Source organism: Lissotriton helveticus, chromosome 3_1, assembly GCF_964261635.1.
Source record: "Lissotriton helveticus chromosome 3_1, aLisHel1.1, whole genome shotgun sequence".
Classification (NCBI taxonomy): Eukaryota; Metazoa; Chordata; class Amphibia; order Caudata; family Salamandridae; genus Lissotriton; species Lissotriton helveticus.
In genome coordinates, this window is record NC_136061.1 from 351093586 (window position 1) to 351118110 (window position 24525).

Sequence of the window (24525 nt, forward strand, 5' to 3'; positions counted from 1 at the left end):
ATGCTCTCAGATGGCAGCTATAAACGACTAACGGGCTTCTTCCCTCTGACTTGCACTGTTTTTGAACCAGGGAACCATTTTGATCTTCAGTAACCTTAAGAAAACTGCAATTTAGAGATGTCGGACAGCGTTTTGTTTCTTCCAGGCCATCTTTAAGGAATTATTTTGAGCTTCTGCTTGAAATGACTGAAGTTAATGTGGCTGCACGTTAGTGATGACCCGTGCGCATCCCGAGGGCGCAGTTCAGAAGGAAGCGCACTCTAGGCCAATAGAGCCTACTGGGCACAAGAAAGGTGTGCCTGGAGCTACCTGCCCCGCATTACAGGGCGACATCTTGCCCAGTCTACCCACCAGGTCTTGACATCAGACACAGCAAGACATTAAGCTGGCAGCGCTTTTCGCCAGCAGTATGAAAAACGAAGGCCTCTAGTGTGTCCAGTCCATGTACCTGTCATTGAAGGCAAAGTCCATCCCCAGCACCAGGCTCTCTTCGGTGTCTTGCCGGCCATTGGTTGAGACCACCACCATGTATCGGGTGCGGTTCTGATAGGAACTTTCCAACCGCACAGCCTAGAATGAGAGAAAAATGAATGTTAGCAACGTAGGTAAAGCTTGACAAATGTTCTTAGATCCCTGCATCTGGTACAAGGCAAGCTCTTCTGCACAAAAAATGCTGGTGAGCTGTAAAAAAGGGTGGTTATGGCATCAGTGCAGTGGTGCCCTGTGCAAGGCAGGATTTCAAAGTGAAGGTAAGTTCAGTGTGCATGCGGAGAAGGGGAGATGTGCATGAGCGAGAAAGAGGGGGGTTTATAGCAAAGCACTCTTGCAGATCGGGGGGAGGCATGCATTACAAGACTTTTACACTACTATCCAACTAAACAAACACTTTACAAATGAAGTAACAAGAAGGTGGACGCAACAAAATGACACTATCCCCAATGCCAGAGGAGTCTCATGGATGCTAAAAGCATGGTGAAGAGGACGCAGGAACTGGAGAAAAGACGACAGCACCACCCTCCTTCTCCCAGAGTCCATTACAAGCATTATTACTGATCTGCTGTGTAGGGCGCTTATGTCTGAGGCTTGAATAAAGAAACTTGGCTGGAATAGCTGACACCGGATCATACCTGCCAGCACGGCTTTGGAGTTAGATCTGAGCATCTGTGGCAGCTAATTACAGAACAAGCTACAACCTTGTCCAACCGCTTCCAGAGTACAACATAAAACATTAAAGCTTCCGAACTGCCTACAATACAAGCATTGTCAGATCCAATAGTTTTAGGCTTTGTATAGAAAGATGTGATCATGCATCACAAACCTAGCAGGTATAATATAACAAACAACAATGCAAGGTTTCCTCATACACAAAGCAAGCACAGAGGACAACAGTGCAAGCCACACTCACGCAGAGAACAGGTAAGGTGCTGGCAGCACTAAAGCAGTTTTCACACACAGAAAAACAAATAATTTTTGTGATCTGTTGGAAGACCTTCCTTTAAAGTCTCTCTCAAGTTTCAAGAGCCAGAGTGAGCCAAATGGTCCTCGCTAATTTGTTCGTAAAAAGGGAGTATTTTTCTTGCACGGAGAGTGAGAATTTCCCATACTTGCTTGTACAAGGGAGTAGGTGAAGCAAGAAGATGCAGGCAACTGATGTAGTCTCATCTATTTTCTAAATTTACATTCAGAAATGCAGATTTTTCTAGTGCTTTTTCTTGGGGTAGAATGATTGGTTTATGCTGGGGAGGGTCTTCTGAAATATTTTTGTTACAAGAATGCCAAGGAAAAGCGTTGATTTGCATAAAAAGTGGCACTGCACCTTGCTTGCATCAGTGTTTATTGTGGCATGCAGCATTCTAAAAATGCGTCAGGACACGTAACGAATGGTGTAACTTTTTTCATTGCCCTCCGATGGTATACTGGTACCATAGTCTCTCCTTAGTGACACTACTCACTGCTACACGAAATATTGATGGGTACAATAATTTGACCAGAGAGGGCACTTTGCACAGGATATGGAGATTTAAAAAAAGAGAGACATTTATTTTTCATTCCTTTGTGGTGCCCTTCAGACCAAATTTAGTGGCAGAGGCGCCAAAGGATAGGCCTGCTCGGCCCAACATCCCAACGACCTGAAGGAGAGAATTGCTACGAGACCTGTCCATCAAATCACGCCCTTGCGCTGGGGGATGAGAGAAGTGTCAGTCTTCTCCCATCAGTCTAATTCCTCCCGCCTTCCTCTCATTGCGGTTCAAGTATTCAACTATTGCATCAGGTTGGTTAGCAGGTCTTCATCACCTCTCCTATGTGGGTGTGCATGGCAGGTGTTCTCACCACTCACTGGTGGGGAATGCTTTGAGTAACAGCACACCACACATGAGATATTGAGAGATCTTGTTAATCCTGGGATATTGGAATGGCTTCACAAACTGCAAGAAAAGACATGAGCTCTGAGCTATCTCATCAACATGTTCTGACCAGGTAGACCGGACGGACAACCAGAGGCTCTAGAGCCAAATCCACCCTGACTTCTACTAATCTGTCAGTATTCCCGGCTAACTGACATGTTACCGGTCTCCACAGACCCTGTGCTCAGCAGGGGAGTCTTCCACAAGAAACAGCACAGGAACCTCAACCGCTTAAACAGTAGAGCGAGTCAAATAGCAACGAAAAGGGTTCCAAAACTTGCAGCCAAGAGACGTGTTATGCATATGCCTCTGCGGCTTCTGATAACTCCACCACTGTTGTCTGTCTGGTGGATTTAAGATTAAAGTAATCTAATTGACTTCTCTAAACCAATTTTAGTAGCAGTAATTAAGAGAGGCCATTTATACTGAGACTTAGGAGTTGAAGCAATGGCGAAAACAGGTTTCAGGGACTGCACAAACAGATTACAGACGAAATGTCACTTCTAGGTTACAAACGTTAAAGGGAGAATCATCTCCACTTGTTAGTTCTAGCCCTGCAAGTAAAGAAAGACAATAGCTCCCTCGTACAGCCTAACAGAAGCTAAACAAATCATTTTGCTTGACAATGCTTAAATGCTTCCAGCGAGAGAGACTGTCTTTGAGGCTGCTGCAAATACCGCCAACACAAACTAGCAGAATTTGCTGTAGGAGCAGTTATGGTAAATTCAACTCAAACGTGTTACCCTACACTCGTGCTGTATGCCACATAGGGAGAAGTTATACTTTCGGGCAAGGGTTGGCAATACCAACAAGCTTGTCTTATAAACATAGGTGCCCTTTTTTGGCACTGCTGAAATTAGGCATATGTAGGTGCACTCTGACACTCATCCTTGGACACATGAATCTATTTATCCATCCATTGGCTCAATCATTGCATTCATCCACTTACCCATCCAAAATAAAACACAAACCCAAACATACACAAAATAAATTAAAAGAGGGAAAGTAGAAAAAAATACCATGCAGCCTGATGGAGGCGGGCATATGCTTGCAATAAAAATTAAACATGGCAACAGGAAGATGTTTAGGATGGTACTGTACATAGCACATCATTATTTTACATGCCTAACATTGTACTCACATGTAAAGGCAATGGCATGGCCATTTTGGTGTGGCAAAACAATGATGCACTATCACAACAACAGTGCAAGATGTTGAAATGGTACTGTGCATTTACATTGCACCTGTCCAACATGGCCAAAATAATTGCTTCGAAACATGGCCATTTTGGAACGGTAAGAAAATAATAATAAACCATGGTTAGCCCCATTCCAGGATGGCTGGGCACTACAAATAAAACGAGCAGCAAACAAGCAGTCTAGAAGCACTATCCAGAAAGCTTCAGGAAGCCCCTAGAACAAAATAAACAAGCATTTGCAATGCAATAGGTCTCGCATTAGGAAAGTTTGAGCCATTGGTATTGTGAATTACATTTTTTTTATTTATGTGTTGGTTGTGAAAATAGCTATAGTAATAGCTAAAGTAATAGCTTTGTCATTTACAATGCCAATAGTTTTAACTTTCCCAAATGTGACACCTATAGCATTTGTAATGCAATATGTGTTGTATTTTCACGAAAATCCAAGAACAGAAGTGAAATATTAACATTTTTTTGTGACATTTATAAGACAGACGTCATTGTTGTTCAAGTACTTTACGCTGGTGTTTGGATTCCTGTAAATCCCCAGTGTTGCAGGGTGCTTAAGAATTTTGTGATCACAGTGGTACTGTATTCCGGGCTGGGGGGAGGGGAGGAGAGAGAGAGAGAGGGAAGGGAGGGGAGGAGAGAGAGAGCGAGAGAGAGAGAGGGGAGAGAGGGAAAGGAGGGGAGGAGAGAGAGAGAGACACACAGGGGAGGAGAGAGAGAGAGAGAGAGACAGGGGAGAAGAGAGAGAGAGAGAGAAAAGGTGGGGAAGAGAGAGAGAGAGAGAGAGAGGGGAGGAGAGAGAGAGAGAGAGAAAAGGTGGGGAAGAGAGAGAGAGAGAGAGAGAGAGAGAGCGAGAGAGAGAGAGAGCTTGGGCTATAGTATGCGGCAGCGTTGGGTATAAAAAATAAAAATAAAAAAAAGAGGCCAAATTATGCGGTAACAAATGTATAAAAATCACAAAGTTGTATAAAACAATTATCAGTTATTGTATGGAAAGGCGAGGTGGTATGGCGCGACTTGAAAGCAGTAAACCTATTGGAAACCAATAAAGAAGAGGTTAATTGGGGCTAGACGGGCCCACGGTGCTACCAGGGACGTACCAATATGCTGACTTTACTGTAAAGGTCCTTGGGAGGTGTGTACATTTCCATGCATAACCTGTTCTTCAAAAGGGACCTCAAAGTTCTCCTCCTCCAGAGACACCTCCAAAAGTAATTGACGTCCTCTTGCTATTGTGAGGAAGACTTCCCACTACTGATAATTTCTACTTTCCATGACCATGGAAGTGCCTTCCCAGTGTATGCCTGTGATTGGAGGTTCTGCCTTTTTGCAGTATTTTCCATGTACTGGTGTTTGGTGCCCTTTTGTAACATGCACACACCACTCTGCCCTTGCAACACACGGCTGCTACCTCTCACATGTCTTTACCTTTGATACTTGCACAAGTGCCACCTTGCCCATGTAACGCTTGTTCCTGAGCCTGAGTGTCTAGCACTTATTGCAGGACTATACCTCTAATCATACTCTGTTTTCTCTTATAACTGCACACTTGTCACTTTCATTTCCTCTTGTGCACTTTTGACTACCTCATGTATTTTGGTTGCTCACAATTGTCACTATTACCTTATGTAAGTAACGTATGTTTTTGCAACCTGTTCTTTTGTAATGTTTCTCATTATGTTTCATTTCTGTTCCTGTTGTGAAGCCTCCGACGCCTTCGGGTAAAGTCCGCGCTATATAAAAATGCATAAATACATGAATAAATAAATACCGCCTTCGGGTAAAGTCCGCGCTATATAAAAATGCATAAATACATGAATAAATAAATACCGCCTTCGGGTAAAGTCTGCGCTATATAAAAATACATAAATAAATAAATACCGCCTTCGGGTAAAGTCCGCGCTATATAAAAATGCATAAATAACTAAATAAATAAATACCGCAAATCACCGCCGTCACTCTGCCGGCCTGCGACCAGGAAGTCAGGCAGGCCGGCGCGACAACCGGAAACAGGAAGTAGGAGGGCGGGAGCCTACCCCGCCTCCCACGGAAGAGCCGCGATTGGAGCCGTGTTGGGAGCACCGGAGCAGGCAGGAGCCTACCCTGCGCCCTGGTGCCGAAGGAGGGAAGAAGAGTCCTGCTGCCGGGCCTTGCAGCTGAGGAGAGGAAGCCGGTGAGTGGGTTGCTGAGCTGCGGGCGGGCGGGGGGAAGCATGTGTGTGCGCGCGCGCGTGCGGGGGGGGGGCGGCCTGTGTATGTGTGCGTGCGTGTGTGTGTGTGTATGTGTCTTGGAGTGCGTGTGTGTGACTGTGGGGGAGGGGGGGGGTGTGTGAGCGAGTGTCTGTCTGCGCGCGCATGTGTACGCCGCGGGACGCGACGTGCGCGTTCGCGCACACGAATCCAGCAAGAAAAGCTCGCACACCCTCTTGTCCTCCTTCCCCCCAGAGTGATCGCTATTGGTCTCCAGCTGGACAAATGCATCCTTACGGATGCATTGCCAGCGAGACCCAAAAAGGAGAAGCAAAGGAATGAAAGGTGATCTACAAATGGAGAAAGTGGAAAAAATAAAAGGCCCGGTCCACTAGCTTTCGCACTAAGGCACACTAATGTTCAGACAAATGTTTAGATGTGATCAGTAGGGCCATTGCTCCATTCCGTCATGGGCAGAATGTGAATGGCACACAGCAGATAAGAACAAGTGCAGTAGAGAGTTTGTAATTATATCTATATATTTATGAATATGTTTGGTTTACAAGAGCCTGCATGACAATTAAACCCGCAAGGATCCTTACAAGGATCTATTCATAATTCAAATCTTTTACCCCAGTGTTTTTCGTAGGGGGTAAACAACACCCAAACCCTTGCCTGCCAAGATAACAAGTGGGGTTCCAGGTATCTTTGATTTCTGTCTGAAGGCTATGACACAGAGTAGTAAACATCCACCCTTACAGGGCCATTGGCTTTTACGTAACCTTATCATAATACATCAAGTTTATTCCTGTTGTAACTTTGATAGTTAAATTATCAGACCAATGGCACCGGACAGAACTTTTCCCAATAAACTGATCAAGCCAATTTTCTTCATCATTGTTGAATCACTATAAGCAACTCAAATCTACAGATTGTACATAAGCTGCCAGCCATAAGGCATACAGTGATAAAATATACAAACACATAGAATATTACATTTGGCCAAAGAATATGTAAACCCTGCAAAAGGGGCATTACAAGGATCATCACAATAATGCAAATCTTCACACCCAAGGATTTATTTTGAGGGTAACTAACACATAAAACCTGACATACTATGGTAAGCTGTGAGATTCCATGTAACAAAATATCTATCTGTGGGCTGTAATACAGAGTAATCACTATGCACCCTTAAGAGTCTACTGACTTTAACAAATATTTTTCTAACTAAAAAAATGAGCTCTAATGTCTTTGTCATAACTTTTCAGAATAAAATGATCAGATATATATGGCACGTGACATAACCTTTTTCCAATGGACCAAACTAGCCAATAGAATTCTACACTGCCTTGTCACCGTCATCAGCTCAGACCTATTGTATTAAGCATAGCTTTCCTATGAGGCATGCAGTCATAAAATAATTGAAAACACGCACAAAGTTACAGCTGGTTAAAATATGTGCAGCCCCCTCATAAGAAAGTCTAACCAGTATTATAACATTGCAAATCTTCTACAACAAGGTTTGTAAAAAAAAAAATGATCATGAATACCAAAACCCTTGCTTAATATGGTAATGTGTGCGATTCCATGTGATAAAATACCAGTTGACAAGCTCTAACAGAGAATAATAACATTCCTCTATTAAATGTCTATTTGTATTAACGTATGGTTTTCACTCTAAATATGCCAGGCCTACTGCCTTTGGTGTAACTTTTCACAGTAAACAGATCAGGCTTATAGCCTTGATCATTGGTTTGTACATCACCAGTTCAGTTCTGCTGCAGTTGGCTTAAGCTTTCCCATGTGGTAAAAGTGCACCACAAGCCCTCTTTTTTCAGTGGATACACACAACGTCTGCCCCATCGAAAGCTGTACTCAAGAAGATTCAAAAATGTGGGTGAAGCCAAAGTCCGCCCCCCCCCTCTTATCAAGCATTCTAAAATTTATGTTTCTGCTGATCACATACAAATCGGGATACAGATGTCTTGTCAAGCCAGACCTAAAAATGGGAGGGGGGTTTACATTATCAGTATAGGACATGGTGTTTTGTGAGGACTCATCCAGAATTATCTACAGACTCCTCTGAGCCCGATCTGGAGTACGTGCCCAAATCTAGAGGATACGTCTAGTATATATTTGGAGCAGAGTGTGCTACTGAGGAAGCCCCATTGGCAGAAGGATCAACTCCGACTGGTGACCGTTCATACAATAAGAGCAAAGGAAGAGCTAGCAGGTAAATAGTCTCTAGCACTGCAGGAGCTACACTACACAGGCCACTTGGTCATTATCTACCGACAATGTATTCGCTTTGTATAAATGTAGGTGCTTTGGTTCAAAACAAGCAGATGTTCCAAAATGCATTGGAGGTCAAGGTCGGGCTGGGACAAATGGCAGGCACCAAGACAATCTCACTGTCTTGCTAGGTTGCAAATGAAGGGAATCATGCTTTTCTTTTGGTAGAATTGTGTCTGAGGCACACATTCTATTCCTGCACTGGCCTACCAGAGCCAAGAGCTTAACTAGGTTAGTTTGTCTCCAAATCATTGAAAATATTAAGATGGTCCAAGTGGAAGCCAATACAGGCTGCAGAAAATTGTGTAATTTGATTTAATTTCTGGAAGTCATAGTAACAGCGCAGACATCTCACTGAAGTGGATACATTCATCTAACATATGAACATACCTTCGCACATGACTGATCAAGCAAGCTCAAATGCAGAATCAGATTCCTGTCTGCCTTCCCAAGGCAAAAATGTGAAATATCTGGAAGGTCACACCCGGGCCATAGAAAACGCTGCAAAGCCATACCAATGCCAAATTCTGGGATTAATAAATGCCACTAATGTAAGAACCTCTTGTAGACATGGCTCACAATATTAAACACCTGCCCACATAACACTGGGATAATGCCCAGGTAAACATCTTAAGAGAGTTAAAAGGTGAGAACACAGTTGCATAAGGCATAGTGAAGATAGACTCTGCGAGGCACTGGGAAAGGTAGGTCAAGCAACTCCAACTGATGCGACGTAGATAAGAAATCAAGCAGTTACACATCATTGCGCTAGTAAAGCAGACAAACCCATCTCATTTGTACATAGCAGCTCCAAGCGTTACAACTCCATGGTGGCGAAGTTCTTAAACCCAAGTACACCGCCTTTTTGCACATCTGCCCTGTTCCCAGGACTCTCGGGCATCTTTGCTCATCATGTTATATGTACTTGTGATCACTTTATCGATAATCACGATTAACACACATTTAAGAAGATCGCGGTATCATGTACTGATTCCCTGTGAAAAACATGACGAAAGAGAGTAGAAAACTTGGAAGGACCTCGGCTCTGAGGAATGTTCTTTAACCGCTCAACGCTGCCTGCCTCCACTCCTCGCAGACTGAGGTTTGCAAACTCAAGATAAGAGTGAAATCGATAGATCACGATATCTCGATGCCAACGTTGGGTTTCGATATCTGACCCCACTGCGGCTTCAGCTGTATGAAAGCAGTCTGGTTCGCCCGAAAGAGGCTGGACAACCTGTGACTCGCAAAGTAGGAAGCAGAAATGCAAGACCCGGCCGGTGAAACGACTCTTTCCCTAAACTCCCCACGTGTCAAGTTTACGGTAATTCTAACCCTCTGCGGCCGGGCCGGGGCTCAAAGCTCTGCAGGAATCTGGGCTCAGGGGGCCTTGGCTTCTATTTATTTTGTGCGGTACCTGGCGTGCTCGCGCATATAAAGCAAGCAGTGCGGCTGACAAGAGACACTGTGCAAAGGGATAACATCAAGGAGCCGGGCCGCGGGCCCGTCTAATCTACCCGTGCAGCCAGCCAGCGGCCGGCCGGCCGGGAGCAGCAGACCGTGCTCGCAATCACCGGCAGGCCGGCGATAACATCACATACAATTCTCTTATCCCAAGACGAAAGAAACCACTTACGTGAAATTGCTTCTGGGTACACGGCAGCCCTACCCCATTACAGGACCGTCTCTGCAAATGTATCTGGCGAGCATCGCTCCCCTGGTTTGGCGCAATTCCAGCCCCGCTTGCATTAATTGTCTTAAAAAGCAGGTGTTTAGCCCCAAACATCCATCGCTTCCTCGTTATGGTCCAGTGTCGATCTTAAGTCCCTACCGAAGAGGAGGCCTAGGTATTTTAGGGGTTTCGTTTGCCATGCTAGGCCGGATGCTGAGATAACCTGGCTTTCATCCAAGTGGAGCCGAGTTATTTCACAGGTTCAAAGGCCTGCAGGGCCGGACTGGGAACCAACACCGGCCCTGGCAAAGTGCTCGGCCGGCCCCCCACCCCAGGAGGGGTTGGGGTTGCGACTGCGCTCTGTGCCAGGGCCGGTTTTCGTCCGATTTTGTTACAGGGCCGTTTTTGCAGCAACTGTAACAAAACCGGCCCCCAGGGGCCCAAAACCAGCCTCACCCTTGCGGCGCACCGGGGGATTGCCCGGTGCCCGCAACGGCCAGTCCGGCCCTGAAGGCCTGGGTACCAAAAGAGTGCAGAAAGAACTTTAGGAGACGCCTGGCCGAAGAAGGAAGACAGCCAGGTACGGACGAGCAGTGGCGATGTCACACAACTGCTTTTTAGCAGTGAAATAAAGGGAAAACAAAATAATAATCATGCTTATCATTTTATTTTGTCCTACATTCAGGCAGCTTTGCGGGGCAGGGCTGCTCTGCTCACAGAGCAGAGGAGGAGTGGTAGCACCCCCCCCTACGTGCACAATGACTGTTTGGCCATTTATCCGCACTTCCCATGTTCTCCATGGAGACTACATTACAGCCTGCGTGGGGAACATGCCCAGGCCAACCAGTCAGCATCTGAGCGCCGAACCACCGCACTCAGACCAATCACTATTAGTAGCGTTGTAATTTGCTGACTGGAAGCCAGGGTATGCTTCCTGTTCAGGCCGAGCGAGGGGCTTCAGAGGAGAGATGCTACAAGAAGGTATTTTATTTTTTAAATTTATTTATTGACTTGTCCATGTATAATTCTTGAAAAGATGGGGTCTCTTTCTTTGAGTTGCCACACAAACATGCAACGTCTATCACACAAAACCAAGAGGCGAGTCAGGTTGCAGCGGACAAATCTAGTTTAAAAACTTAGATCACTAGACCTGGGTTATCTGAATTGAGCATTGGGTGAAGACAACAGTTAAGACCGTAAAAGCAGAAAAGAACAGTGAAGGTCAATCAGATAATCTCGGCAAAATAGAGTACAAAAAAGTTATGGATGCACCACGTACTCGGGGGGTAAATATACACAATTTATCAATAGAAAAATCGCCTTTCAATAGCAAGCTGACTACACAAGAGTCTTCAAACCTTTCACCTCAGGCCTAATCAAAAGGTTCACTTTTCAGAATTGAAAAAAATCTGAAACAAAACACCCCTTGAGGGTCTAGAACCACTGTCATTATTCAGTGTTCACATTTTTCCAAAATAAACCGCACAATAAGGCCTTTGATCATTTCGACACTGACCTCGTATGAGCATGCATTCCTCGCTTTTCTGAATTAATTTGTTCAGTCACAAGTGCTCTAGATGTAGTCAGAAACTATCCCACCATGTTGTTGGTCTGTTAAAGACCCGATGTGTTGTCTGGCTACACCCTCAGCAGTCTAAGAGTCCTCTTCAGCTTTCATTTGAATTTCAGATTAGACTTTCTAAAAATGGGGTTTAAACCAGACTGCGCATTGTGATTTATGAGGCAGAGGCAGCTAAACTAAAGGGTTGAAGGCTACTACCTGCACAAGGCAATCAATGAGAAAGCAGCCAAACATTATAAGGCTATTGCAAGTCACTGAGGAGTTCCATAACCATACAGAGAAACGAGGTTGAAGGCCAAGCTCCTTTAAAAGGTTATTGAATTCAGAGGTGACTTGCAATAGCCTTATCACATACGCCTGGGGTAATTTATCCCATATAATACATTGTCACCTTTCCCATAAACCATTTAAAACCTTTGTGCGTAGCTCTTGCATATGAAAGAGCGAGCATGTTTGCAAACATGAAGAGTAAAAATAAAACCTCTAGTACAATATTAAACACATCAAAAACCTTTTAGATGTTTCTTGCAAACAGATATTAGAAACAGTTGAATAAAAGTCAGTTAAAAAAAAGCTGCAGTAGCTCAGAATGTGTATAAAAGTGCAGAAAGAAGGAGTGCAAAAAATGATCACTCTCTCAGCTCGTCAATGTAGCTTATTAAATAGAGCAATCTTCCGTTTCTATTGCTTTAAACTGCTACTTCAATAATGCCAGGGACCTTCCCTGCCTTTCACCTGGCTGCTGGCTCTGGCAGCAGGCATTGTGACCTCAGCACTCGATTGTGATAACATAATAGTCGAGTTCCGATGACTTTACTTTACAAATCCGCTACCGAGTGTGTCACTAGTCGCCGATTATTCAGAAATTAGAGATGTGCATTTATACAACGATTACACAATCCCAGGTATTATACGAATAATAAAATACAATATTATATGGACCATTCAAACAAGGCAGACCAGAAACACATTTGTTTAGCATGTATGCTACAATCCCCATTCCATTGACCACAACCATTGACCAGTGCCATTACTTGGATCAATGCGGTTAATTCGACTGGACACATTTCCTAGTATAGTCAAGTCTTGGCCAATTTGGGTGTTGGAGGCAAGCCAACCAAGGTACAGGTTGTGGTTCAAGTAAATGTCTGGTCGATGTGGTGGTCAGAGGGAAGTCAGTCTGTGAAGTTACAAGGGTGTACACCAAATGTCCGACACTTGAATTATATAATTTAATTAAACCTGAAAGGAAGAACGGCAAGGGGATTTGAAACCAGTAAGAACTGTGCTACATGGTGCTACTGTGTCCATTCACCTTCCACTAAAATATAGCAATTTAATGAACACTTTCAATTTAGACCTGAACACGAAGGGTTGACACTACGCCCAATGAGTCGACACAGAACAAGGCAATATTTGCAGTTTTCCATATCTTGGGACGAGACATCTTCTCAATCACTCATCTCAGTTTCATCTCATTCCATGTGGACAATGGCTGCTTCTGTGCCTCGCCTTAGTTTCATTCCCCCGGGACCAGTTTTTTGTCTGTCGCGAAATGGCACACCAAGCTACTGCTGATCCCTCATTCAGCAAGTAGTCACTGCGACACCCAACCCTCTCACCCCAGGCATTACTTAGGCACCAAGCTGGTACAGCGCATAATTCGCACCTCAAATTTAAGCCCTACTCAGGGCTCTTCACCATACAAAATGTCTAACTTATTGTTTTCTGAAATCTATAGAACCCTGAAATGTACATAATGACTCATTGCACCAGTTTGTAATGGCACTTGCAGCAGATTATTTGCATTCGAGATTGCTCGATCATTTATCGATCACAAAATAGCGCAACTCCACTTTGCAGCCTGTCGCATAGCACAAGTTGTAGCCTACCCCTTCCATGCTTACTGCCCACTCTAGTAAATGGCACAGTGGAATACAGTACAGAACCAAGCACTCTATAAACATAACCTAACAAAAACATAGCATTTCTATTTTAACTACTTTGGGAATGTCTCTTTCCCCTGTGCTAAATACTCAAAAATGTCTTGGGAGAAAAGAAGCACCAATTCCCTACAGAACCCAGTTCAACAGAATGGCCATTCTCAGAATCCAATATCACGCAAAGTGCAGGCTAGCAAATGCCTGAACCAGATTCAAGACATTGGACTACAAAGAGAAGCCTAGACAAAAGAGAAACTCACCAGTCTGATGTTGTCCTCTGGGCGGAGAAGAGTGAACATTGCCTGTAGGTGCTGCTGTAGATCCCCTGGAAAAAACAAAACCAGCAGAACCGAGTGTCAAGGAAGTCGACTCACAAGATTTGCGTTTCTTAGGAACGAAGGTACACTCCAAATTTTGAAAACTATAAACATCAATCACAAACTGTTATTTTACTGAGAACAAATTAATGTACTACTGAAAATGTAACATGCAACTTATTGCTCAAAACAGAGTTCGATCAACAAGGTTTCTGCATATCAAGGAACAGAAGCCCCCTGTCACCGATGCCAATGACACTGCCTTTAGAGCTACTAGTACCCTAGACTATTACTCAATGTAGTGCTACACTAACAGTACTTACATGCATGCAGTAACTACTGCTACTTCTGTTATTACTAATTTTTATGGGCCAATCTAGGACTACTATTAACCGTAACTATAATTGGCTCTACTACTATTCTAAATAGGATTATCACTATTACTGTCACCACTGTTCCAGCTCATACTACTACAACTGGTGCTAGTACGACAGTGATTCCTTCTAAGTCTATGTATACAATTCGTTTAAAACTGGTCCAGCTACTATTTGCTACTATTGCAAGAACCTCAACCGCTACAAGTAGTTCTTACACTTGCGTAATATTGCTACATGTTCATTTACCAGTGCAATGTGTGTAGTGATTTAACAACTGTTGATGTTGCCAATACTAACTGAAGATCTAACTATTACTACTACCATTAAATCTACAACCCTTCAGTAGGAACAAACATCTAGTTGCCGCCATCATAGTATGAACTGTCCTGTGCTTGAAAGCTTTTCCGCAGTGTCTTTGAAAAGGTAAGGATGAGTGAGAAACTATATGCAAGTTACTCTATGAAACTCTAAGTCAAGTCTATTCATTAAATCTGAACTTCCCTGGCTGACTCAATACAGCAAAAGCAGCAAGAACAGAATCTCCTGTGGTTTAACTTAAATCTAATTTAAAATGGCTATTAAATTCTTATCGATTTTAACTTACTAAAGTTAGTGTCATACGGGTTTTGAAAAAGGGTGGGTAAGGCAGGTTGGTCTAATATGAAACTTTGCCAAAATCTTGCCTTCAGAAACAACAAAATCATTTCCCACCAAATTAAGGGTTGGTTCAAAATGATGCTCTAAACTGATTTTCTTTAAATATCAAGTACGATCTCAATGCGGTCAGTAAAACATCCTCATGTACAAGTGACCCTGTGGTACAGCAAGAAGAGAATTCCTATATTTTTACTTGGAAAACACAATCCCTATGAGGATAAAATTGAAACTGTTATGCAGATCTTGTCCTCCTCAGAAGCAAACAGAAATGTGGTCAACAAAAAGTCCTCTACTATTCTAAAGGCCCACACAAGCTTTTTTTGTCTGGAGTACCGAAAGGGCCCTCTGTCCAAGGAGAATACCCGCACCCAGCCGGATGCAGTAATCAGATGATGGCAACACAATCTGTTTTAGGCGTAAAGCATAATCTTCGGCGCACTGGCGTGATGCCCATCACTTCCTACCCCCAGTTAAAATCCAACAAATAACCTCTGCAGCCTGGTGCTGGTCACCACGAAATGAGCCTGTGAATAATGGGGACATGAAATCACTGTAGAGTGATGGGTACGTCTGTCTGTAATTGACCTGCTAATTTTTATGGAGCCTAGATGTGCCCTACATTGGCATGTAACTACTTGTGCATATGACCACGAGTCACAAAAATAATGTCTTAGCCTTATCTTATTTTGCTCAAAATAGTTAGTACTCCATAACCAGGCCACTGAAACTATGAGATTGAGAGTCTGCAGCGATTTCTCCATAAGTATAGATTTGCCACATAATCCATCATCCGTCGCATGATCTGCAGGTTTTAACCCAAAAAAGTTGTTTCTTGCTCAAGCGGTTCAAAAATTACTACAATTGCAGCAACATATGTGCCACGCAGTGAAAGGCGCTTTGAAAAGTTAGACTGGTCCCCTTTCTGTTGCTTTTTGCTATATTTGGGTGTTAAACTGGTACTGATGTGGTGCAACCAATGCTCATACAGTATTACAAAGTTTAAAATGACGAAATAATGAAGTAATACTATTAAAAAATGTGCTGCATTATGCTGCATAATGTGCTTTTTCTTGCTGCATAATTTACTCAACTCTGCCACATAACTTGGCCCTCTCCTGCCGCATAATTCCAGTTGTTCTTCTGTTCATAACAGATACTAATGACGCTGCCTTCAGTTCTACTAATACTACATCAACTGGTACACCTAATACTCTGCACAATGCAGTGTCTTCGAAATAGTACTACCAATGAAGTGCACAGCCCCACACGACAATCATGTCTATACACTCCATGGTGTGGGCTAAGCTTAGAACTGACCTCTGTGCCTCACGACATCCAGCATTCTGTCTGCAGCATCAAGGCCAATTATTCTGCAGTGCCTACGCCCTTGTGAAAGATTTCTGGGCTACCAAACCTGGTCACTTGGCTAGTCTGAGAACTGTGCGTGCCATTTGAACAGAAAAATCTCAGCTGCAACGGTTAGGCTGAAATATAGGTTGCACACGTAAGAATCATAAATATCCAACTACTACTAGAAGAAATCACAACCTTTGGACTTTCATACACTCTTATCAACTTGCAAGGAACATTGATAAACTTTGATTTGGCCTTGGGTGCGTTTTTCAAAAGCGTCAAGATAAATGAAATATCTGTGATGAATATCCCATGGAATACTTACCAACACCATCATCTGAGTATTTCCACGCAGGCACCATCAGGAACCATCATGCACCTCAATGTGAAAAGACGCCAGCACTCTGGACAGCTTTGGAGCCATCCACAGCGCAGTTGTAAGGGAACCAGTTACAGTCCTATTGTGACTTGTTTAAAGACCTTCGGTTAGGCTCCTGACTCAAGCAACTGCCCCATAATGCAATTAAGGCTGGGAAAGTCATTGTAACCCCAGGGCACAGGCATTGGGTGAAGGCCCAACACATGCCAGATGAACACAAGCAAGCATAAGCCACTATGCAAATGGAAACATGATCAGATGCACACCCTCCTGGTGCGACTGATCAAGTTTCTATTTGTAAACTTTGTTTCCACCGTAGTGGGAAATGTTTGACAATTCCTAGAAAGGAACTTACAAGTCATAGCAAGGGCAGGGAGTTCAAAGCTGCACAATAGTTGTGGCCAAGAGCCCGCAGGCTTGGGAAACCCTACTGATCCATGGGGTGAACTACTGCCAGCAGGGGCTATCCGACTGAGAAGGATCTCTGAAACTAGCCCACCCAAATGTTTAATAGACTCAGAGGTCACAGTGTGTCTTCACTTACGATGGTTGAGGTGCTCCGAAGCCAGAATGTCTTAAAGGTGTCCCGCCAGCAGGGAGTGGCCAGAGAAAACATGGGGGCTGCTCAATGGACAGAGCAAGAGATCAGACAAACTTTCACTTCCGGATGGTGTTCATCGCGTCCAGTACCATCGACAGCCAAGCCTAACTTTATGCAATATTCAGGGTCACCAACATGTTCGCAAATGTGCTTAGAAGTCAGTTGAACAAAGCATTAAAAAAATGTATAAACAAATGGAACAGAGAGGAGGCCAGACCTGTGGAGTCCAAGGATCTGAGGGTGGCAAACCACATATGCGGGACTAAGAGCCACTTGCACCAAGTAATTCCGGTAATCCATGCACTGAACAGAACAAACGGAATTTGGGTGTGTTGGCTTAATCACAGATGCTCACAACCTACGTCAAAAAGACACAAATTGACCAGTAAAGACAGAAAGGCTGAGCCACGATTTAAACCTACTACGTAGAGCACAAACATGTGTCAGGTGGGTACGCAACCCACACAGCCATTTCCTCAGTTGCTGTGGGAAGACGTTTTCTGGTACAATGCGATGCACCAAACTGGCTTTTGAGAGTACGTGGCTGTTGCGAACGGTGTGAGTTGGGACAATATATATACTCGTGTTACTTTGTCGGCCCTCGTCTTTTCTGTCAGGTGAGAATACACAACCACCCGCGGCAGGTTTTCTTACATTTTACTGAAGACCCAGGGTGCACCAATCTCCTTCATATAAAAGCTGGCATCTGATGAGACTGCCAATATGGGTAGCAATCGTGAAGGCATTTTTTAGGTGCTCATTGTAGCGCTAATACGTGCCCTACAGCTGCACCTGTGCACTGAGATTAATCTCAGATGTTCAATTCTTGTTCCCTATGGTTCCCTATGGTTCGTTAACGCTGGTAGTCGGGGAAGATCTGACCTCAGTGACGAGCTGAGGGGTTGACATGGAGCCGCAAGACGCCTGCAGAGCTCCTGCCATCCGCGGCTGCTGCAGCCTGGCAGAGCCTGATAACTGCTCCTTCTGCATCCGAGCGGGAGCCGGTTATCTCTCCTCCGCTGAGACACCCGGCAGTCGCCGGCTCCTGCACAGGCACAGTACTGCATGGGTGGTCGCGCAGGGCCCCTCTGCTGCAGAAACCTGATAACAACTTGAATGAAGAAGGCCGGGTAGCGCACTCGGCTCGTGTGGGCTGTCCATGGAGGGCCGCACTGCTGAGCAGTAAGGACCTGTGATCGAGGCTCGTGTGGGCTGTCCATGGAGGGCCGCACTGCTGAGCAGTAAGGACCTGTGATCGAGGCTCGTGTGGCCTGTCCATGGAGGGCCGCACTGCTGAGCAGTAAGGACCTGTGATCGAGGCTCGTGTGGCCTGTCCATGGAGGGCCGCACTGCTGAGCAGTAAGGACCTGTGATCGAGGCTCGTGTGGGCTGTCCATGGAGGGCCGCACTGCTGAGCAGTAAGGACCTGTGATCGAGGCTCCTGTGGGCTGTCCATGGAGGGCCGCACTGCTGAGCAGTAAGGACCTGTGATCGAGGCTCGTGTGGGCTGTCCGTAGAGAGCCGCACTGCTGAGCAGTAAGGACCTGTGATCGAGGCTCCTGTGGGCTGTCCATGGAGGGCCGCACTGCTGAGCAGACCTGTGATCGAGGCTCGTGTGGGCTGTCCATGGAGGGCCGCACTGCTGAGCAGTAAGGACCTGTGATCGAGGCTCGTGTGGCCTGTCCATGGAGGGCCGCACTGCTGAGCAGTAAGGACCTGTGATCGAGGCTCGTGTGGGCTGTCCATGGAGGGCCGCACTGCTGAGCAGTAAGGACCTGTGATCGAGGCTCCTGTGGGCTGTCCATGGAGGGCCGCACTGCTGAGCAGTAAGGACCTGTGATCGAGGCTCGTGTGGGCTGTCCGTAGAGAGCCGCACTGCTGAGCAGTAAGGACCTGTGATCGAGGCTCCTGTGGGCTGTCCATGGAGGGCCGCACTGCTGAGCAGACCTGTGATCGAGGCTCGTGTGGGCTGTCCATGGAGGGCCGCACTGCTGAGCAGTAAGGACCTGTGATCGAGGCTCGTGTGGCCTGTCCATGGAGGGCCGCACTGCTGAGCAGTAAGGACCTGTGATCGAGGCTCGTGTGGGCTGTCCATGGAGGGCCGCACTGCTGAGCAGTAAGGACCTGTGATCGAGGCTCGTGTGGGCTGTCCATGGAGGGCCGCACTGCTGAGCAGTAAGGACCTGTGATCGAGGCTCCTGTGGGCTGTCCATGGAGGGCCGCACTGCTGAGCAGACCTGTGATCGAGGCTCGTGTGGCCTGTCCATGGAGGGCCGCACTGCTGAGCAGTAAGGACCTGTGATCGAGGCTCCTGTGGGCGGTACATGGAGGGCCGCACTGCTGAGCAGTAAGGACCTGTGATCGAGGCTCCTGTGGGCTGTCCATGGAGGGCCGCACTGCTGAGCAGTAAGGACCTGTGATCGAGGCTCGTGTGGGCTGTCCATGGAGGGCCGCACTGCTGAGCAGTAAGGACCTGTGATCGAGGCTCGTGTGGCCTGTCCATGGAGGGCCGCACTGCTGAGCAGTAAGGACCTGTGATCGAGGCTCCTGTGGGCTGTCCATGGAGGGCCGCACTGCTGAGCAGTAAGGACCTGTGAACGAGGCTCGTGTGGCCTGTCCATGGAGGGCCGCACTGCTGAGCAGTAAGGACCTGTGATCGAGGCTCGCGTGGCCTGTCCATGGAGGGCCGCACTGCTGAGCAGTAAGGACCTGTGATCGAGGCTCGTGTGGCCTGTCCATGGAGGGCCGCACTGCTGAGCAGACCTGTGATCGAGGCTCGTGTGGCCTGTCCATGGAGGGCCGCACTGCTGAGCAGTAAGGACCTGTGATCGAGGCTCGTGTGGGCTGTCCATGGAGGGCCGCACTGCTGAGCAGACCTGTGATCGAGGCTCGTGTGGGCGGTACATGGAGGGCCGCACTGCTGAGCAGTAAGGACCTGTGATCGAGGCTCGCGTGGGCTGTCCATGGAGGGCCGCACTGCTGAGCAGTAAGGACCTGTGATCGAGGCTCGCGTGGGCTGTCCTTGGAGGGCCGCACTGCTGAGCAGTAAGGACCTGTGATCGAGGCTCGTGTGGCCTGTCCATGGAGGGCCGCACTGCTGAGCAGTAAGGACCTGTGATCGAGGCTCCTGTGGGCTGTCCATGGAGGGCCGCACTGCTGAGCAGTAAGGACCTGTGAACGAGGCTCGTGTGGCCTGTCCATGGAGGGCCGCACTGCTGAGCAGTAAGGACCTGTGATCGAGGCTCGTGTGGCCTGTCCATGGAGGGCCGCACTGCTGAGCAGTAAGGACCTGTGATCGAGGCTCGCGTGGGCTGTCCATGGAGGGCCGCACTGCTGCGCAGTAAGGACCTGTGATCGAGGCTCGTGTGGCCTGTCCATGGAGGGCCGCACTGCTGAGCAGTAAGGACCTGTGATCGAGGCTTGTGTGGGCTGTCCATGGAGGGCTGCACTGCTGAGCAGTAAGGACCTGTGATCTAGGCTCGCGTGGCCTGTCCATGGAGGGCCGCACTGCTGAGCAGTAAGGACCTGTGATCGAGGCTCCTGTGGGCTGTCCATGGAGGGCCGCACTGCTGAGCAGTAAGGACCTGTGATCGAGGCTCCTGTGGGCTGTCCATGGAGGGCCGCACTGCTGAGCAGTAAGGACCTGTGATCGAGGCTCCTGTGGGCTGTCCATGGAGGGCCGCACTGCTGAGCAGTAAGGACCTGTGATCGAGGCTCCTGTGGGCGGTACATGGAGGGCCGCACTGCTGAGCAGTAAGGACCTGTGATCGAGGCTTCTGTGGGCAGTACATGGAGGGCCGCACTGCTGAGCAGTAAGGACCTGTGATCGAGGCTTCTGTGGGCGGTACATGGAGGGCCGCACTGCTGAGCAGTAAGGACCTGTGATCGAGGCTCCTGTGGGCTGTCCATGGAGGGCCGCACTGCTGAGCAGTAAGGACCTGTGATCGAGGCTCGTGTGGGCTGTCCATGGAGGGCCGCACTGCTGAGCAGTAAGGACCTGTGATCGAGGCTCCTGTGGGCTGTCCATGGAGGGCCGCACTGCTGAGCAGTAAGGACCTGTGATCGAGGCTCGTGTGGGCTGTCCATGGAGGGCCGCACTGCTGAGCAGTAAGGACCTGTGATCGAGGCTCGTGTGGCCTGTCCATGGAGGGCCGCACTGCTGAGCAGACCTGTGATCGAGGCTCGTGTGGCCTGTACATGGAGGGCCGCACTGCTGAGCAGTAAGGACCTGTGATCGAGGCTCCTGTGGGCTGTCCATGGAGGGCCGCACTGCTGAGCAGTAAGGACCTGTGATCGAGGCTCGTGTGGGCGGTACATGGAGGGCCGCACTGCTGAGCAGTAAGGACCTGTGATCGAGGCTCGTGTGGCCTGTCCATGGAGGGCCGCACTGCTGAGCAGACCTGTGATCGAGGCTCGTGTGGCCTGTCCATGGAGGGCCGCACTGCTGAGCAGTAAGGACCTGTGATCGAGGCTTCTGTGGGCGGTACATGGAGGGCCGCACTGCTGAGCAGTAAGGACCTGTGATCGAGGCTCCTGTGGGCTGTCCATGGAGGGCCGCACTGCTGAGCAGTAAGGACCTGTGATCGAGGCTCGCGTGGGCTGTCCATGGAGGGCCGCACTGCTGAGCAGTAAGGACCTGTGATCGAGGCTCCTGTGGGCTGTCCATGGAGGGCCGCACTGCTGAGCAGTAAGGACCTGTGATCGAGGCTCGTGTGGGCTGTCCGTAGAGAGCCGCACTGCTGAGCAGTAAGGACCTGTGATCGAGGCTCGTGTGGCCTGTCTATGGAGGGCCGCACTGCTGAGCAGTAAGGACCTGTGATCGAGGCTCCTGTGGGCTGTCCATGGAGGGCCGCACTGCTGAGCAGTAAGGACCTGTGATCGAGGCTCGTGTGGCCTGTCCATGGAGGGCCGCACTGCTGAGCAGTAAGGACCTGTGATCGAGGCTCGTGTGGGCGGTACATGGAGGGCCGCACTGCTGAGCAGTAAGGACCTGTGATCGAGGCTCGTGTGGGCTGTCCATGGAGGGCCGCACTGCTGAGCAGTAAGGACCTGTGATCGAGGCTCCTGTGGGCTGTCCATGGAGGGCCGCACTGCTGAGCAGTAAGGACCTGTGATCGAGGCTCGTGTGGGCTGTCCGTAGAGAGCCGCACTGCTGAGCAGTAAGGACCTGTGATCGAGGCTCCTGTGGGCTGTCCATGGAGGGCCGCACTGCTGAGCAGACCTGTGATCGAGGCTCGTGTGGCCTGTCCATGGAGGGCCGCACTGCTGAGCAGTAAGGACCTGTGATCGAGGCTCGTGTGGGCTGTCCATGGAGGGCCGCACTGCTGAGCAGTAAGGACCTGTGATCGAGGCTTGTGTGGCCTGTCCATGGAGGGCCGCACTGCCGAGCAGTAAGGACCTGTGATCGAGGCTCCTGTGGGCTGTCCATGGAGGGCCGCACTGCTGAGCAGACCTGTGATCGAGGCTCGTGTGGCCTGTCCATGGAGGGCCGCACTGCTGAGCAGTAAGGACCTGTGATCGAGGCTCGTGTGGGCGGTACATGGAGGGCCGCACTGCTGAGCAGTAAGGACCTGTGATCGAGGCTCGTGTGGCCTGTCCATGGAGGGCCGCACTGCTGAGCAGTAAGGACCTGTGATCGAGGCTCGTGTGGGCGGTACATGGAGGGCCGCACTGCTGAGCAGTAAGGACCTGTGATCGAGGCTCGTGTGGGCTGTCCATGGAGGGCCGCACTGCTGAGCAGTAAGGACCTGTGATCGAGGCTCGTGTGGCCTGTCCATGGAGGGCCGCACTGCCGAGCAGTAAGGACCTGTGATCGAGGCTCCTGTGGGCTGTCCATGGAGGGCCGCACTGCTGAGCAGTAAGGACCTGTGATCGAGGCTCGCGTGGGCTGTCCATGGAGGGCCGCACTGCTGAGCAGTAAGGACCTGTGATCGAGGCTCCTGTGGGCTGTCCATGGAGGGCCGCACTGCTGAGCAGTAAGGACCTGTGATCGAGGCTCGTGTGGGCGGTACATGGAGGGCCGCACTGCTGAGCAGTAAGGACCTGTGATCGAGGCTCGTGTGGGCGGTACATGGAGGGCCGCACTGCTGAGCAGTAAGGACCTGTGATCGAGGCTCCTGTGGGCTGTACATGGAGGGCCGCACTGCTGAGCAGTAAGGACCTGTGATCGAGGCTCGTGTGGGCGGTACATGGAGGGCCGCACTGCTGAGCAGTAAGGACCTGTGATCGAGGCTCGTGTGGGCTGTCCATGGAGGGCCGCACTGCTGAGCAGTAAGGACCTGTGATCGAGGCTCGTGTGGCCTGTCCATGGAGGGCCGCACTGCCGAGCAGTAAGGACCTGTGATCGAGGCGCGTGTGGGCTGTCCATGGAGGGCCGCACTGCTGAGCAGTAAGGACCTGTGAAAGAGGCTCGTGTGGCCTGTCCATGGAGGGCCGCACTGCTGAGCAGTAAGGACCTGTGATCGAGGCTCCTGTGGGCTGTCCATGGAGGGCCGCACTGCTGAGCAGACCTGTGATCGAGGCTCGTGTGGCCTGTACATGGAGGGCCGCACTGCTGAGCAGTAAGGACCTGTGATCGAGGCTCGTGTGGCCTGTCCATGGAGGGCCGCACTGCTGAGCAGTAAGGACCTGTGATCGAGGCGCGTGTGGGCTGTCCATGGAGGGCCGCACTGCTGAGCAGTAAGGACCTGTGATCGAGGCTCGTGTGGCCTGTCCATGGAGGGCCGCACTGCTGAGCAGTAAGGACCTGTGATCGAGGCTCCTGTGGGCTGTCCATGGAGGGCCGCACTGCTGAGCAGTAAGGACCTGTGAACGAGGCTCGTGTGGCCTGTCCATGGAGGGCCGCACTGCTGAGCAGTAAGGACCTGTGATCGAGGCTCCTGTGGGCTGTCCATGGAGGGCCGCACTGCTGAGCAGTAAGGACCTGTGATCGAGGCTCGTGTGGGCGGTACATGGAGGGCCGCTTTGCTGAGCAGTAAGGACCTGTGATCGAGGCTCGTGTGGGCGGTACATGGAGGGCCGCACTGCTGAGCAGTAAGGACCTGTGATCGAGGCTCGCGTGGGCTGTCCATGGAGGGCCGCACTGCTGAGCAGTAAGGACCTGTGATCGAGGCTCCTGTGGGCTGTCCATGGAGGGCCGCACTGCTGAGCAGTAAGGACCTGTGATCGAGGCTTCTGTGGGCTGTCCATGGAGGGCCGCACTGCTGAGCAGTAAGGACCTGTGATCGAGGCTCGTGTGGCCTGTCCATGGAGGGCCGCACTGCCAAGCAGTAAGGACCTGTGATCGAGGCTCCTGTGGGCTGTCCATGGAGGGCCGCACTGCTGAGCAGACCTGTGATCGAGGCTCGTGTGGCCTGTACATGGAGGGCCGCACTGCTGAGCAGTAAGGACCTGTGATCGAGGCTCGTGTGGCCTGTCCATGGAGGGCCGCACTGCTGAGCAGTAAGGACCTGTGATCGAGGCTCCTGTGGGCTGTCCATGGAGGGCCGCACTGCTGAGCAGTAAGGACCTGTGATCGAGGCTCGTGTGGGCTGTCCATGGAGGGCCGCACTG

At 49.1% G+C, this 24525-nt stretch overlaps 1 protein-coding gene across 5 annotated transcripts in view; it reads right to left on the minus strand.

Annotated features, from left to right (window-relative positions):
* SSH2 (slingshot protein phosphatase 2) overlaps positions 1-24525 on the minus strand; it is an 810994-nt gene that overhangs the window by 64600 nt on the left and 721869 nt on the right. For all 5 annotated transcript variants that reach the window (XM_078680015.1, XM_078680014.1, XM_078680017.1 and 2 more), the window contains 2 exons: positions 13551-13615; positions 449-570 (listed from right to left, as the gene is read on the minus strand). In XM_078680015.1, coding sequence (XP_078536141.1) covers positions 449-570; positions 13551-13615 — 187 coding nt within the window. The remainder of the gene's footprint in view (positions 1-448; positions 571-13550; positions 13616-24525) is intronic.